This window comes from Lathamus discolor, chromosome 5, assembly GCF_037157495.1.
Source record: "Lathamus discolor isolate bLatDis1 chromosome 5, bLatDis1.hap1, whole genome shotgun sequence".
Lineage (NCBI taxonomy): Eukaryota > Metazoa > Chordata > Aves > Psittaciformes > Psittacidae > Lathamus > Lathamus discolor.
In genome coordinates this window covers 74,518,309-74,536,299 of record NC_088888.1, presented here as the reverse complement: position 1 = coordinate 74,536,299, position 17,991 = coordinate 74,518,309, and the positions used below count along the sequence as shown (strand labels likewise).

The 17,991-nt window shown below is 40.2% G+C and overlaps 1 protein-coding gene across 4 annotated transcripts in view; it reads left to right on the top strand.

Moving 5' to 3' along the window:
• Nucleotides 1–17,991, top strand: part of ORC3 (origin recognition complex subunit 3) — a 39,531-nt gene that overhangs the window by 19,381 nt on the left and 2,159 nt on the right. For 3 of the 4 annotated variants that reach the window (XM_065681272.1, XM_065681269.1, XM_065681271.1), the window contains exons 12-18: nt 3,003–3,119; nt 3,995–4,074; nt 8,339–8,472; nt 10,896–10,981; nt 11,464–11,561; nt 12,416–12,557; nt 16,887–17,003. In XM_065681272.1, the coding sequence (XP_065537344.1) occupies nt 3,003–3,119; nt 3,995–4,074; nt 8,339–8,472; nt 10,896–10,981; nt 11,464–11,561; nt 12,416–12,557; nt 16,887–17,003 (774 nt within the window). The remainder of the gene's footprint in view (nt 1–3,002; nt 3,120–3,994; nt 4,075–8,338; nt 8,473–10,895; nt 10,982–11,463; nt 11,562–12,415; nt 12,558–16,886; nt 17,004–17,991) is intronic. The other variant, XM_065681270.1, reaches the window with a different exon arrangement.

Sequence of the window (17,991 nt, the reverse complement as noted above, 5' to 3'; positions counted from 1 at the left end):
CAGTGAAGTGTTTGAAGAATGAGTAAGTAATCTTGGAGGTTATTTCATAAGCTCTTAATCCTCCATACCCTCTGTGTAGTTTCTGATTGATCTCAGTGGGGCAGTCTGGGTCCTGAGGCACACATTCACACTAGATGTCATACAGGATTAAAACTTTAATTTATGTTAGATGTTTATCAGAAGGTTTATCAAGTGATTAAAGTCAGGTTACCGCTATTGTGAGCCCTTCCGGAGTTCACCAACAAAGCTCTGCTGGTTATTTTCACCAGCTGAACCTCTCCCAGAAGCATTGTTCAGGGTAAGGGGTTTCTCCTAGCTCTTATCTCAAGTATAGCTAACCTGTCAGGCAAATAGTATTACCAGAGATCAAGCAATTAATTTATCCTAGCAGAGCTTCCTGGTCCGCAAGGACTTTTCAAGTGTGAAGAACAACGGTAATGGCTTGAAGAGAGGTTGGTAGCACACAAGTTTGCAGCTGTAGTGCAGTTATACTCATCATGGCTAGACATGATTTATACATGATTTTTTGATCCTTAGTCTTCAGTGGCAAAAATAGATTAAGCTACAGCTATTCCCTTGCTGTTTATTCACACCTGAGCAAACATGCCAGCACAATTCCTCATGTGGCTGTGTAGTTAATGTCATCAGAGAAACAACCCAGTTGAAGTAACCTGACAAAAAAAAATGACAAGACATAAGAATGCTTTTGCTGGGTTGTTTCTGCAGAATTATTTCACTTATGTTGAAATAACAGGAGGGAAGGAGTGGGAATGGGCAGCTGAGACTCTGTTTCAAGTTTAAAGACCATGTAATGTGCTGCTACTTTGAAAGTTTAATACTTATCAGCTTAAACTTTGTATGTATTTATATGTTTAATAATATATACCCCTTATGTCACAACCCTGTGAGTTTGGGAAGGAAGCCAGAATTTTTGTGCTTATGTGCATATGATGCTTCTGACAAATTTTAATTGAAGACACTTGTTTTAATTTCTGCAGCAGAGTCAGGACTATTCACTGCACTGCCAAGCTGGCAATTTAGTCTCCTTGGGGACAAAAGGCCCTACTGCTGTATTAATGAGGTGCTGGTTATTCTATAAATCATAGTAATCTACAGTATCATTCTGAGCTTTGAAAATGCTTTCAAAGTCACTGTGGTGATTGTTCATGTTCAGGACCAGGTGAACTTGCCTTTCAAGCTTAGCACCTAAACCTGCAATACTCTTTGTCAGCTGCAGTTTATATTCCATGTTGTTGCCACTTTTTGTTTAATAACTATGGGTAGCGTTCCACCTATTTAGAATAATCAGTTTAAAAAGCAATCGTACATCCTGATTACTTACAACTCTGAAAGCTTTTGTGGCAAATTTAATTTGAAACTATGTAAATGTGTCAAGCTATATTTATTGAAATAATAATGCATAGTCTTCTAATAACCAGGACATGTTTTCAAACTTGATCTGGGAAACAAGATGAGGAAATATAGCTGCTCTAATAGGTGCTCTGATGCTCTTAATAGATGCTGTAATGCTCTGGGTTTGGAGGAGTAAGACTGATCACAGAATCACAGAATCACAGAATCCCAAGGGTTGGAAGGGACCTCAAAAGATCATCTAGTCCAACCCCCCTGCAAGAGCAGGGTAACCTACAGTACATCACACAGGAACTTGTCCAGGCGGGCCTTGAATATCTCCAGTGTAGGAGACTCCACAACCCCCCTGGGCAACCTGTATGTAGCAGCATTAAAAAGAACTTGTTTTCTCAGCTTTTTTTTGTGGTGGGGATATGTTCTTTTTAATGATCCTGCTTAGAATTAAGATGCAAACTTGTGAACGTCTCCCCTAAGATCGTAGAAGTCATTTAAACAATTGTATCAGTGACACTCAAACTTTAATAGATAAAACTATGTGGGGAGAAATGTCTTTAATGTTCTTAATCATCTCAAACTTATTGTAACATCAGAAAGATCTGTGCAGCACTGTCTGTTACTTTCAGTCTTTGAAGTAGGATACTTAATCTTTACACGTGTTAATACTTCCTCATATTGTCTGCAGATAAGCTTTTGCTTTTTCTTTTTTAATCTTTGATACTCTTTGTTTTAGTTTAACTGTACAGAACTTCAGCGGCTTGTTCTGTTTTTCCCTTTCCATTTGGAATAGTTTTCTCAGACTTGAGCAAAATGGCAATAAAATATGTAGAGAATCCTGTTGGAAAACCCAAGGATAAAAGGAAAAAACAAATTCTGTCAGGTTTTTTTTCCTCTTTTATCTCACTGAAGACAAATGAGAGAAGATCTGATTCACAAACTTAAATAGAATGAGCCCAAAGTACTTTAATGCAGCTACCAGAAATTTTCAGAAGTGTTACATATGCTTCTATGGGAGGCTGGTGATAATGAGATACCATCCAGTAAATTCAGTAGCAACAGTTAATAATTTCTTTTTCTGAATGCATGATTTCTTTTTCCTTCCAGTTCTCTATGAATAAATGGAAGTCAAATTAAGAGCACATAGGAACAGCAACTGCATATTTATTTTCTGTGCACTGGTCATTTTACATATACGTAGCTAATAAAACCAGCAGCCACCTGTAATATAAGAAATACCATTTAAAATGCATTTGTAGTATAAAAATGCAAATAAGGATATGAGTAAAAGTAGCTTTGTCATTGCCTGCTAAAGATACAATGTACAGTCTCCTTTTTGCTAGATGACATACCAAATCTAAAGTGAAATATAGTTGAAAATGGTAAAATAATAATGCTAATAAATGAAAAATCTCCAGTGAGATGGAGGAAGAAAGTGAGATTTAACAACATGCAATGTGATTGCAGTGAACTGTTGAAATACAGTTTTTTTGCATAGTGGTCTTAATTTAACACTGGTGATTTAAATCATAGCACACCACAATGTCAAATCTTCAGAGTTATTTGCAGTACTTTATGAGAGTTTTAAATAACTGTATGTCAGAATGACTTACAAAGCAATTATTTTGTCACTGTAGGAAACAACACAGAAGTTGCTGGAGGACTTGCATGTTTACCATGAAAATTATGTTTCGGTTCTGAGATGTCTTCATGTTTTCACATGTTCTCTTCCAAAGTATCCTTTGGGCAAGCAGGTGATGTACTGTTATTCCATTTCAGTGACATATGTTTTGTTTGTTTGTTTGTATGGTATCTGAATAAGTATTTTTATTCTCTCTTTGCTTACTATTCTGCTGCTTTGCTTCCTGCTTAAAATGGAGACAGATGCTTTCTTTCTATGGGCAGAGGGCAACAGCATGTGATGTCTTTAGTGGCATAGATGATACCTTATCAATCAAAAGGAAGGAGTTTCCAGGAAGATTCAGGTGTGCAGATCAGCAGTAGAATGCACACATGGACTTTTCCACATTTGGGATTGTCTGTATGCACTGCAGACAATGTACACTCTTCTGCCACCTATTAGCTCGCTAGTCAAAATCACTTGGAGAGACTGAGTTTTAGCAACATTCTGTACAGAATAAAATGATAGTAAGGGAACAGTGATAATGGCTCTTAATAGCCATATTGCTCTAATGTCATTAAATCCACCTTCTCATGCTAAGCAGTTTCTTCTTCCACTAGTAGAGCGAACTATTCTGTGCATGTTCACTTGTCTCTTTGTTCTCAATGTATTACACACTGTCACTAGAATTTGTTCCTAACTACAAAATCAGCATGAACTGTCCTAGTATTTGAGAATAAAAATATGTTTTAGTTGTGGCATTTGATTGGAGCTCCTCTCTGTTCTCTGCAGTTATCTTAATCTGAATGTTAGATGTTTGAAACCTGGTGTGTGGTGGCACATAGATTCCAAGATACTAAATGCTTTAATTTCTTTTGCATTCCTTCTACATCTTTGCAAAAACAAGCTCCAAAGGAATTACATATCGCTTTGACAAGCTTCTTGTAAGAGTTTTGCATTACTTTGTTTGTAAAACACTTTATCTTTTCTTCACCTTCTGCATAACAGATCAGGGAGCTGCATTGTGCGTGTTTGGAAAACCGAGTGTGGGAGACAGAAGATTATGAATCATCTCTTCAGCTAGCAAGGTGATATTTTTCTTTCCATTTTGTTTCAATAGCATTGTGCACATGGAGAATATCAGTCATCAGTTATTCTGGAACTTAAAGCTGAGGATGTTAGCTGTTCACAGCTACTTGGAGGATTGTATGCAAGTATAATTGTCTGCTGTTTTCATTTTGTCTTTCAACTGTTTTCCATGAAACTCAAACCAGCTTCTAGTATCAACTCTGCACTGAGTAATTATGCTGAAACCACAGAGATTACTCTGTGTGAATGAGAACATCAGTTGGGTTTAGTCTTTTATTACTATTACTTTTAGTTGGCCTAAATTTTAATCTGTTGTGAAAATTAGAATCTCTTCCAAATTAATAGCTGAGGCCTTTCTTATCTCTTTAATTTACTGCTTTCTTCCTGCCTCCTTTGTCTGACAGTTTGTACAGGGACTCAGTTAAATTTTTGTGTTTATTGTAAGCTTAGGACTTCAGGAGAGCCTACACCTGTGTTGTCAGACTGTCAGTGTTGAAAATGGAGAAGTTGTCCAAGCCATTTTTCTTAATAGAAGATCATTCAATTGCAATGCTGCAGCTACAGACTTTTAAATGTGCTTTATTGTGGCAAGGGACTGTTTCCTGATAGCTGCATTTATTCCAGTAATACATCAGTTCTGATGCAACACCGTTACTTTAACTGCCTCTTCCAGACCCTCCAGCCTTGTGAGGTGTTATGTGTCTGACACTAAAATTGCGTGGAAGAATATATCTGGGCTCATATACAGAAGGAAACATACTCTTACACATTACCACTGCGCCCATATTGTTTGCCTTCATCCCTTTGAAAGGATTACATTCTTGATTTGTTATTTCTAGAGTATTTCCTCCTTAATCTTTCTCTGACTTACTGAATATTGACAGCACCCGAGCACCTATCAACCCTTGCCCACCAGTGTGTCATTTTGCTTTCCTGTAGTCTGCTCTGTAATGTCTAGTAACTCTGCCATTTTTTCCCTCTCCTTTTCTCCCCTACGTTTAGTTTGCTTTCTTGCACTTTTAATTCATCTGTCTCTTCTCCTATCTCAAAGTTGATGGTGCCATCAGGTTCTGGCTTGCTCCCCATTTATTCTTATCTGTTCAATTCCTTTTTAAAAAAAAAAAAAAATCCAGGTACTCTGTCATTTCTTCTTTTTTTTTTTTTTTTTAAACAAAACTACTTCAGCCCAATTTCTTCAAGTACTTGGAATGCTGTGATTATTATTTTTTCTTCTTTCAGCTTTAACTCTCTTTTCCATTTTACACATAACTTGTCTCTGCTTTTTCTACATAGAATCTTGCTGTTGTCTTTTATAAGAAAATGACAAAATGTGGTCTTTCCCTTTCTGCTCACAATCTTCTTTTTTCTCTCATTTGCCCAGTATGGAAGTTAGTCATGGTTCAAACTTAAACAGGGGAAGTTTAGATTGGATATAAGGAGGAAATTCTTTCCTGTTAGGGTGGTGAGACACTGGAATGGGTTGCCCAGGGAGGTCGTGAGTGCTCCATCCCTGGCAGTGTTCAGGGCCAGGTTGGATGAAGCCTTGTGTGGGATGGTTTAGTGTGAGGTGTCCCTGCCTGTGGCAGGGGGGTTGGAACTAGATGATCTTGAGGTCCTTTCCAACCCTAACTGTTCTATGATTCTATGATCTCTGTCTTCCGAGGGGACACATCACTTGTTGATATCCTTATGGTTGCCTTTTCCCATGCCTCATTCTTCTTGTCAGTGTTTTTCTGGAGTACATCTTTATTTCCCTTGTATTTAGAAAGTAAAAAACAGAAGGTTTTGATCAGTTTATTTCTGAATTTCTAACAAAGTCTCTCTTTCACCCTTCATGAATTATGTTTTAGTGTGGGGGTTTCAGTTGTTGCATTGAGTTCCTTTTGTGGTTGGTTGGTTGGTTTATATTACAGCCTTTCCTTGGATTGGATTTTATCCGTTCTGCCCAAAGTGCTCTCTCCAAAGAGGGTGTTTCAGGTTATCAAAGTTTAGCAATCTAGACAATAGTTATTCTACTTTATTTTAGTTGTCTAGAGTCTTAAAATATATAATGGGGAGACAGAGAGTGTGCGTGAACAGTAGTTCACATTGGATTAATCTAATCAGGTAAGATTAGGAGATGTTGGAAAGTGTCTCACCTGACACTCTCCAGCACCTGTCTCACCTGGTTATGGGGAGCTGACTGGCTGCAACATCTGGTCAAGCTTTTAGGTGGTAAAACTTTGAGGACTGTCTAACCTATTGTCTTCTGTCTAGATACTGTACTGATGCTTTTGTATGTCAGTCGTGGAGGCCGTTCATCACTGCTTGTCACAGTCCTGCCCTTCTGTGACTGTTGTCATTTTGTTGTTGACCGATCTCTGTAACCACTTCTTTGGATGATTGCCCACTTCAGCATGAACAGGATGAAGCCTTGTGCTGGATGGTTTAGTGAGAGGTGTCCCTGTCCATGGCAGGGGGGTTGGAACTAGATGATCTTGAGGTCCTTTCCAACCCTAACTATTCTATGATTCTATGATTCAGAAGAAGTTTCTATGGACTTCATCCTGTCTTCCTTTCTTCTCTTTCTTAACTCATCTCTGAGTAATCAGAGACAGATTTATTTACTGTCTTTGGGTGATCTGAGATCTTCCTTTCTGCTTTAAGCCTGTCTGCTAACTGAACTAAAATCTTAACCCCACGCTCTGATACTTGGCATACCTTGTAGTAATCTCAAGCCCAAAAGGTTTAAAAGGATCCTTTCCTGTTTCTGATAGGCAATAACCGTCCTCTTGCTTGCTCTTTGGACCCTGTAGTCCCATTGTTGTTGTAAACAGTTATTTTCCTAGAACTTGCAGCTTCTTTTTGAATAATGTTACTAAAATAAATCTGTTCTTCTCATTCACAGATCTCCATATCTGGTTAGCCTGTCCCCGTCTTAGGTGTTAAATTGTTGCAGTGTTTTGTCTGGCCTGGAAGAAGGCTATCTTGTTTACCCATTAGTTTCTACAAGACAGTTTCAAAATGTTTTCTAGCCATTTGTGTGCTCAGGGTCACCCCTTCTGTTGTTAACTCCTAATGCTTTTCTGTACACAGTAAGTGTATCCGCAGGCACCACCAGACTTACAAAAATCCATAACCCCTAATCAGATAAACTGAAATTTCAAATTCCAGCTTTTACAAGCATTTAGCATCAACTGCCAATTAGAAACTAGAGATCAATTTGCAATTGCTCCTTCAGACATCCATAAAGCTTCCCCAGCCTCTTCTAAATTCTTCCTTAAAGTCTCTCTTAGTCAGTGTTTAGGTGGCTGATAATGGAGACGGACTCTCTGAGGCACTGTTCACCATCGTTTCATTCTTTTGTCATGCTCCCTCTTTTGTGTAGCTGTGGTTTTATATCTTCTAAACTAAAATCCTTAGACTATTAGCAGCTTTGGTTTGTGCTTTTATATTAGCACCTTTGCTTTCAATAAGACAAAGCAAAACCACAAGAATAAGGCTGGAAAGGTCTTCTGGTGACAGTGGATATTGCAGATATCTCACACTACGTGAAGAAAGTTCCATGCCTGTGTAATGGTACTGGCTTGATGCAATGGTTGCAATTCTGGATTTGATTTATGGATGTTTGCAAGGACCTGCTTTGGTATCTTTTAAATGAAGATTCTGAGACTGAGCAGTGCTTGGTGACCCTTATAAAATGTCCTAATACATAATTAAAAATAAGTAAATGGCTGGATGTTGGGTTAGATAATCTCAAGGGGTCACTTCCAACCTTAATGATTCTAGTGGTGGTTAGGCTTTAGGTTTATAGTGACCAAATACAGAAAACTGCAATTAGGATTTTGCTTGTGAATCATTTTGAATACAGCGTAATGGATTTTGTGGCTGTGTGAACACTTACTAATCTAATTTTCTGCCATTTCGTGAACCGTTCTTGGGAATGGGTTACAAACCCCACCGGTCTTCTTTTTAATCAGAGTCACAGTCTCAAACATGTAACTCTGTATGCAGGGAGTGTTTTTAGGTAGCATATCAGAAAAGTTTTCATTGTCAGTTCTGCAGGAAACTGTAAATGGCATCTGTCCAAGTTGCTTTGCTTCCTTCTGTCGATGACAGCAAGGAAAGAAATAACTGAAGAAAGACTGAATGCTTGAAATCTTGAAAGTTTTCTCTTTTAAAAGGAGTTTTCCCAATTATTTTTTAACATTTTTCCAACTAAGAACATTGAAACCTGTTTCATCATTCTGTGTTTCAACTTCAGCCAACAATTGTGTCTTTTAGAATGCTGAATAAGTCTGATTTGGAAACCATGCTTCAACAGTGTGTGGAGATACTTGTGTCATCTTCTGGAAACGAGTTTGATAAGGCAGTGGAGAAGCTGAAGGAGTTCTTGACCCAGTTTCAGAAACTGGAAGGTGGGTGTGTACCATCAAACATTCCATTGCAGATTATAGGAAAAGCTGGTTTATAATCTGACCAATGGGTATAATTTTACCTGGTGATATCCTGCCATCATATTAAACCATTGGATTTTTCAGGATTGTTTTAAATACATGCACAAAATTAGGAAGTGCTTAGATTCTTTATTGGTATGTGGTTCATGCTTTTTATAATACAGAAAAGCTTTGTGAGGTAAGAAATTGGACAGATCAGCAAACATTACTCACTAAATCTGTCATACGTAGATCTTGAGCATTTTACCAGATGTTGCAATTGTTTAAAACGTTTAACAAATAAAACCAGATATTGAGATATATATAGGAGCAGACTTCCTTATGACACAGTATTTAATCCAAATATGTATAAAGTTCTTTCACCTGCATGTTCAGTTAGATTCATGTAAGAGCCAGGATGCCAAGTGCCTGTTGTCAGGGCTCTGCTGACAGGGTGTAACTTCCCAGGCCCATATATTTGATTGTTCCTATTGTTCATGGTATCTGAAGGTTTAGTAAGGCAAATGAGTAGCAGCCTTCCATCTTTCAGAGGCAGATTAGTGCCATATTGCTTCTGGAATAGGAGTATGACATATTCCAGCATTCTTCTGGAACAGGAATTTCATTGCTTCCCCTGAACTACAGGAGTTCCTCCTCTGTGATTCCCTTTTAAAGATGAAGTGGTTATTACCTGTTCTGCTTTATGCCTGTGAAGTTCATTATCAGGGTGGTTGCTTGCTACCCAGCATTTGGACAAGTAGGCAATAAGCCCCACAAAATGCAGTCTAATATTAATCAAAGTAGTCACCTAATGCTCTGGGGTTAGCTGAGGCTTGTTTAGAAGAATTTGCTCTTGTCTTTACCATGTATTTTTGAATAGATGTAGTGACAGCAGGGCTGTGGTACAAGAAACAGGTGATCACTTTGAAAAAGCTGTATATGTCAGTGAGGACAGCAGCACTGAAGGGTCTGAACTATGATGGAAAACCTAAAGGTTGATCTAGTTTAGGAAAAAGAATTGAAGCAAAAGGCTTTTAAGTAGCTTGGCTTACCCTGGGGTTATAAATAAAAGAGAACAACACTGGGAATTCACAGACATGTAGAACTATGAAAGAAAAAAAGGCAGTATTTATTTTCACCTAGGATTTGAAGATATTTTTAAAGCAGAGATGATCTAATAAATCCGTGAAGGGTCTTAGTTTGGTTTCAAAGTGGACTTTAGCTATAATGGAAAAGTGAGAAGGGGAAGTTCGGATAAACTCTGCATGAATAGGTTGCTGAGTTAGGTGACTTCTAATAAGTTTCTGTGACTGGGTTGATCTTTAGTGGGAGTTTTCAGAAGTCTGCCAAAAATGTTATATACCCGTGTTTCCCACAGAGCTCTTGGAGTGAAAGGGTAGTCCAAAATTCTTTATTTTCCATTGTTAACAACAACGAAGTCCATCTCCCCAACTGCCTCGTGAGCTGGAAAAAATGAAAACATGAAGCTTAAGAAAACAAAATACCCTTGTGCTCAGTCTATTTTGAGCTGAAGGATTTGATAAAAAGTATCTTAAAATGTATTGGTGCAGTAGTGGAGGGAGGAAGTTCTCTGTTTTGGAGTCTTCAACACAAATGCAAATGTCCGCAGGGCACTGGAAAATGCCAACTCCTTTTATGTAGGTCACCAGAAAGCTTTTATCTGTAATGATTGTCACAGCTGCTTGGAGCTCTACCTGTGATCTGTAGGTGGAATCTCCATGTTATTACCATCTTCATAAGTAAGGCAAGAAATCTAGTTACCTTTTGTTTTGATTCTGGTTATCACTCATCCTGCCATTGATTGTGATGCTGGAATTTTTGCTTCTTTGTTTTTACCTAAAACTCACTAATTATTGGTGCAGTCGATCAACAGACTACATGGCTATGAAAGCAAAGCTTTGTTATAAATCGAGAATAACACTGAACAATGAAATACCTTACCGTCCTTTTGGTTTGCTGCTCTGGTTGCAGTTTCTGGGTTAAGTACAGAGAACTCATTTCTGACATTGTGGTTTTTGTGCGTGAGAAGGGATGTGTATGCAGTGATTGGCTCTTTGAATGCTCCTAAGCATCAGTGCTATCTAGTACTAATCTGTTCAATTTACAGATATTATGAGTATGACCTAGGATGACATAAGCAGAATGCAAGGCTTGTGCTGGATCTTTGCTCAGGGCTGAATTGCTTCAGTTACTTAATTACCATTGATTAAGCTGCACTGCAGAGTCCTTGTTTAACTATCTGTTACAAGGTGCAAGACTCACAAGCTGCCTGTGTTTGGGTCTGTGTTAGCTGAACACTTCTCAGATTGCTTCTAGGGGCAAGGGGGCTATATAGGTAGTCAGGAAAAGTTTACCCCACATATCAAACATTAGTTTTGTTCTAGTAGCAGAAGCTTTCCAAGAACAAGATGAGTCCGTATCGTCACAAAAGGAGCTCCAGAAGAAGACAGACCTTTATCATCTTCAGAAGGTTAGGCCTGCGTAGGCTTTACTGACTAGTTCCTTAACTAAATCTTTTAAGATGTACTTGTCCATGGTTAGTTCTTCCCAGCTTGCTGGAGCTCTGAGTGGAGGCTTTGTATAAGTAACTCTTCTTAAAAATGAATGAATAAGTACCAACTGTGTATGTCAGGCCCACCTGGCACAAAGACAATTATAGAAAATATCTGTCATAAACTAGGGTTTTAAAGTGCAAATTAGGGGGTTTCTTCTTATTTAACTTGTAAATGACACTTTCTGCCTAACACATACTTCTTTGAATTTCCCAAACTCCTACCACTTTGAGAACTGAATACACTGGCCTAAATAAAAATAACTGCACGATCACACTTTCAGACATCACCAGTGAAGACATGCCAGCAAAGATTAATTTTACATGTTAAGCATATAGATTGTGTTCTGCAGAGAATAACTACCTCCCATGTAGTTTTATGCACCACTCTTTTTTTAAAGACCTTGTTGGAGTTGAAGGATTCAAGGCGATCTAAGAAACTGACAAAGTTTGAAATGCTTCGTTTTGAAGTTGTTGGCTATATAGACAGTCTCGTAAGGTGAGCCTTCCTGGTTTATATTCCTGCATTAGCTTGCACCATAACTTGCAACAGAAATCTTGCTAGCATGTTAGCCCTGCCAAAACTGTGGTTTGGTCCCTGCAGCCTGAAGCACATTTTTTTCCCTTCCTCTTCTTTCTTTGTTGAGGGTTCTAAAAATAATAATAAAAAAAATATATATAATCTCTTTTCCATAGATCAGTAGAAGTAATTGGCTACAGAACAAAGCTGAGGGAGGACTGGGTGTATGTGGCAAAGTAGAGTTGAGAGGTTTTACCCTAATCTTTGCTGATCTGTTCTACTTACAAAACTATAGATGTCAAGTGAGATATCCTGTGCATTTTGGGAAGGGTTTTGGTGAGCAAGGCAAAGCAGAGAGGGGTTTGGAGGCAGCTCAGCAGCAGAAAATGTGTAAGGCTTGGCATGGGGGAAGAGATGAAGGTACTTGTTAATTATAGAGCGGGGGGGGAGGGGAGGGGGCAGAGAAGCTAACAGAAGTATGACTGTGCTGAGAGAAAAGCTTCACATATAAAGACAATGACGGGCAGAGACTCAGCACAAAGCTCTGAGATGGCTAAGCAAGATCTGTGGAGTACGTGACTGATGTTAGCATTTCAGCTGCTGCCCTTCAGTGGCCCAGCCACGCTAAATCCATTAGATGTAGAGTTGCGCGTAACAAACTTCCCTGCTTGAAAGCTGATTTCAGCACCGTTCACTGGTTTTTCAGAGATTTGTCAGTACTGGTTGGAAACATACATTCTTGTAGTCTCTAACTGCAGTAGACTTCTGTTGTTTCCCATAAGGTGAAGCTTTGTATCTCCTTCCTTCCCCCATAACTCATGTTGCTTTTTCAGGAATTACCTTGTTCCTGCAGACCACAAAACACTGCATGAGATAGTGTATTTCAATACAGCCAGTGTTCTCCGTGGGCACTTGAATGCTGCCCCGAGGATTGCACTTCATACAGCTTTAAATAACCCGTACAGCTACCTGAAGGTAAGAAACAAGTGAGTTGTTTGTGGTGCTGGGGGGGTTTCTGAAGGCTGCACAGGAGGATGATGTGTAAGGCTGAGTTTTGCTGTTTCATGAAGCTTGGCACACATTCAGCTGTTTTGCAGAGAACCAGCAAGTTAGTGTTGATAAGCAACTGGGGAGTTTGCAAAGAGCTGGGGAATCCAGCTGGCTGAAATAAAGCACCTAATTATGGAAGGGGTTCTATGTGGGAATCCATTTTTCCAGAGCCTGTTCTAGTCATGATCTTTTCTTTCTCCTGTTGATGTAGCAGAAAAGTCATTTTGTCCCCCATTATAAATGGGATGACTGTCTGTGGGGAAAAATAGAGTGTCTGCAGCTCTTTCCAGGGACTTCCTTTACAGGGCTGGTGCTTAGTCCTCACGGTGTAGACTCAGTGTATGGTGAAGGCTTTGTTCAGGTGCAGTGATTACATTAACAATAGCTTAAATAGAGCATATTTAAAGGAGTATGTTGATTTTCTATTTACTATAATATCTATTGAGTATTGGGATTATGTCTTTTCAAAGTCCAAGAAAAGGATTGTCATCAGTTCTGTTACTTAACCCTGCCCTTTTCTAGAGAAGAAAATCAGCCCTTTTTCCATTTCTTTCTGAAATCAAATTCCCAGGATGACCAAAAGAAAGAAATAGAGCAAGGTTTGGAAAAGAAGTGACCGTATGTTGTGGTTTAAGCCCAGTCAGCCACGCAGCCCATTTGCTCACTTCTCCCCCCTCTTCCTTCCCCGCCAGCTCCCAGAGGGATGGGGAGGAGAATCGAAAGAATGTAACTCCCATGGGTTGAGATAAGAGCAGTCCAGTAACTAAGGTATAACACAAACCACTGCTGCTGCTGCCACCAATGATAATAATGATAAGGGAAATAACAAGGGAAGAGAATACAACCGCTCACCACCTGCCGATGGATACCCAGCCCGACCCAAGCAGTGATCTAACCCTTCCGGGTGACTGCCCCCAGTTTATATGGTGGGCATGACGTGCTGTGGTCTGGAATACCTCTTTGGCCAGTTCGGGTCAGGTGTCCTGTCTCTGCTTCCTCCCAGCTTCCCCTCCTCCCTGGCAGAGCATGAGGCTCACAAAGTCCTTGGTTACAGTAAACATTACTGAGCAGCAACTAAAAACATCGGTGTTATCAGCGCTGTTCCCAGGCTGAAAGTCAAAACCACAGCGCTGCACCAGCTACAAAGAAGGAGAAAAATGACTGTTACTGCTGAACCCAGGACACCATACATTTCTTTGGTTTGTCCTTAATTATAGATAATACTTGGAGTTATCCTTGTGCCCTAACATTTCCCTTAAAAATGTGATTACCGTTTTGAAATGAAAACAATTGGTTGTAGCTGGAGCTGAGTGATTATATGTTACTTGTATCAAAGCCAGCACTTACGGGGAGTCATACTTGATAAAGATCAGTCTTTGAAATATACAACCCGATTCATACTGGGTTTGTTGGCACCGTGCCTCTGTTGGAACGATGGCTGTCAGTTTTGCTGTGTGCAGGAGCTATTTCTAAAACCACTTAAGAGCTTATTTGTGAAAACAGTAGTTAGCAAGTGGCCACCATTAAAGGGATCTAATATGAACCTCAGTCATTTATAGTTTTTGAAAACCTGTAAAAATACAGATTAGGAAAGCTAGCAAAATCTACCTACAGATGGGTTTAATAAGTATTCTCTTTGATGAGTTGACAGGGTTTAAAGCCCTCTGTCATCCTGTACTTTGTTATTTGACATGCTTTAACATATTTCTGATGTTTTCCAACTAGATTGTGAAGGTTTGGCATAGTTTCTAACAGCAGCAGTACTGGCTGAGTACCTTGCTTTTGCATTTTAATCCATGGGACTAAAAGAAATATGTTTTCTTGTTTGTATCCATGACTTCTGCATGGCTTGTACTTTCCTGGGCCATAAGCAGAGCAAAGTTCTCTAGAGCTGTTCCTTCCATGGGGCAATGACAGAAAAGGATCTGCTTCAGTGGAGTACCAGCAAATGATTAATATGTGATGCCTTTCTTACAGGAATCCAGTCCAGTTAGCAAAACATGAGCCAAGAATCATGCTTATCCTGAAACGAACAAAAAACACCGCCAAAAAAAAACCAAACCAAAAATAAAGCCCAGTTCTGGTTTCACTGAGCCCTTGAAAATGCAGCAAGTTGTAACTTGGAATAGCAGGACAGCACTGCATGAGGAAATCTGATCTTGGATCTTCCTGGAGTTTAGATAGTCATTGCAAGTTCTGATTGTGACCTTGGGTAGGAAGGGCAATTTTCACACTGATCTCAAGGAATGAGCCCTGTTACTCACTAATTCATAGCACTTTGATTGCTATGAAATGAAAATCCTCAAGTTGCAATTAAGCTCTCGTATCAGGGAAAGGAGATACCATATGCATTTGATGCTTTGGGAGTAACACTAATTCCAGAGTAAGGGATGCATCTGTCCTCTGGCTAGCTTCTGGGTTCTGGGTGCAGGGTCAAGCAAGAGGAACCCCTCATCAACAGCGTTCTGGGTTGTGCCCACTGCCTTGCTCTTTCTGAAGCAGCACCTCTGTGGTGCTGTACTGGTGGTTTCACAACTGCTGCTTATTCTGGGGCAGCTTCCTGCCTGTGTGTGTAGTTATTTCCTCTCAGCACAGTGCGTGTGCTGCTGCCTCAGGAAGCTGAGGTTTCCCTGCATGCAGTCCCTCGCACTATGCTGTAAAGACTTGGCCTTGTTACCACAAGTGAGGCTGAGCTCTTCAGGTGCTGGCAGAGCCCCTGGCAGTGCCAAAGTAATACCTTTCCTGGATCGTTCTCACCACTTACATGTGGTCCAGCTAGATACTAATTTCTGTAGGTGAACCTGTTCCAGGAGAGTGCAGTTGCTTTAGAAGTTGCATCCTCTCACGACAGTGATAATCAGTGCAAAATGCCCAGCAATGCCAGCATTGGCACAAGGTGAGTGGTAGGAAGCCACTGACTTAGGCTGAAGTAGCAGGAGGGAAAAGAGAAGGGTCTGGGGTTATCCTTCTGGGCAGTGGTGACCCACTAGATCAACCAGAAGGTGTAACTTCACTTATGCTGGTTACTAACACAGTAGTATTTGAAACTACTACGGTACACTCCCAAATTACAGTCTGGTAAATTAGTGTCTGGAGTGTCACATTCTGAGGGCTCAGCCATGTTACTGTGAATTATCTGGAGACCATTTAGACTGAACTGACAGATGTTAACCTGGTCTCTGCAGCTTTTGTGGTCCTTGTGCAGAATAACTGAGTTCGACAGTTGTCAGGCTTTCTGGATATAATGAGATGCCTCCTAAGTGCTGGAGTGCAAGCTGAACCCGAGTCTCACAAATTGCAGGGTTTGAGAGCTGTGAAAGGTAGGCTAGAGATTCTTGAGCAGTCACATTCTTGGCTAAACCTTCTTTTCTGTCTTGAAAAGCATTTATTTATGGAGGCACCTTGCTATGGCTTCACAGGCTTCCCAAAAGCAACTTGCATATTTTACTAGCATGGAAAAGCATTTTAGCCAAAATTTCTGTGAACTGACAGGAATGGTCAGTGGCTGTTTTCGTTCGTAAGAGTTCATGAAACTGAAAACAGGAATAAACCCCATGAACCGATAACGAAAGGTTACTGCAGCTCTTGCTTCTGCCTCAAGTGGCTTTTTCACTTCTCAAGTAAATGGTTCACTGCTGATGACGTGAATTTCCTGACATCCAGAATAGTTTGTGAGAAATCAGACTGTTGCCTTTATGGCGGCTGAGTTTCAAGCCAGAGAGAAATGACCATTACATTTCAAGGACAGAACTCTGAGATGAGAGAAGTAATTTTGCTTTCTAGTATATCTGATAGATCTAAGATTTCCTTTTTCCTTTAGCGGGGTGGGGGCAGGAGACACTTTTCTACTTCCTACATTCTGAGGCAGATCCTGCCTGGTTTCTTTTCCTGAATCCATAGAACAGAGTATTTCCCTCTGATATGTAAATAGAACTTGCAAAAGAATTGGGGGAAAAGCCTAATCAGATAATCCCTCATTAGAAACTCTCTTAAGTGTACAAAACTATAGCAGGAATGCCAGGAGTGAAGTAGCTGCATGGTTTTTTATTGGTGTTTGTTTTTAATGGTGTGCTTGCTTATTTTCCTGTTTTGTTCTTTATTTCTTTGTACGCTCCACTTGCCATTAACCATACAAACAGTAAACGTTTGGTTAGAATACCTACCATGGGAATTTCCTGAAATAACGTTCTGTGTAGCCCTTAGAACTGTTCCAGATTCAGAACTGATCAAAGTTAACTGCATTCTTTTCATCAGAATCAAGCTTTGAAGAGTGACGGCGGGAGCATTTCTAATAAAGCCCCTGACATATGCATCGTGTATAAGCTTCATTTGGAGTGTGGCAGATTGATTAACCTTGTTGATTGGTTAGAGGTATGTGACAGTGCAAGCAGGGTCTTCACCTGCTCTCAGTGTTCTGATTTATCCTTTTGCTGCTTGTCTGCTTTTTTTCAGTGCCTCTTTTGACAGCTTACATCATTGCACACCTCAGTCCCTCCTGTGCAAGAATCCAGTCGCCAGCCCACAGAGACTTCCTCCGACTACTGTGGATCGTTTATTTACAGATTGTAATGAAAACGTCGTGCTTCTGTTTTATGCTTCACAAAGTTACCTTTTTTATTATTATTATTCCCTTTTAAGTCTTCTGTGACGCTTCTGTGGAAATGTTCAGGCAAATGCTGCTGCTTGGCAAGTGTGGGCTCTTGGAGAGAATGCTTGTGCTAAGGCAGAGCAAAGGTCCTTCTAGCCCATCTGTGGTGTGACCAAAAGCGGGGAGGAGTATAACAAGAGAACATACATTAATAAGTCATGTTTTGTGGGAGACCTTACAGCAGCCTTCCAGTACCTAAAAAGGGCCTACATGAAAGCTGGAGAGGCAGTTTTTACAAGGGCATGTACTGATAGGACAAGGGAGAATGGCTTTCAGTTAAAAGGGTAAGGAGGAAGTTCTTCCCTGTGAGGGTGCTGAGGCACTGGCACAGGGTGCCCAGAGAAGCTGTGGCTGCCCCATCCCTGGCAGTGTACAAGGCCAGGTTGGATGGAGCTTTGAGCAACCTGGCCTAGTGGAAAGTGTCCCTGCCCATGACAGGGGGTTGGAACTGGATCATCTTTAAGGTCTCTTCCAACTTAAACCATTCTGTGATTCTGTGTTTTAGTTCTAATGTTTCCTAGATTGTATTTCAATAAGCCTATCTGGATTATATTACCAATGTACCTTTGTAGACACCACAGCATCCTCTGGCAAGAAATGCTGTAGCTTAACTACAGGCAGTGCTGAGGACATTCCTTTATCTGTTTTGTTTGCTGCTGCCTTGTTTGTGTACTAGAAATACAAATGGACAGAAGCCTCTTGCTGTCCCTC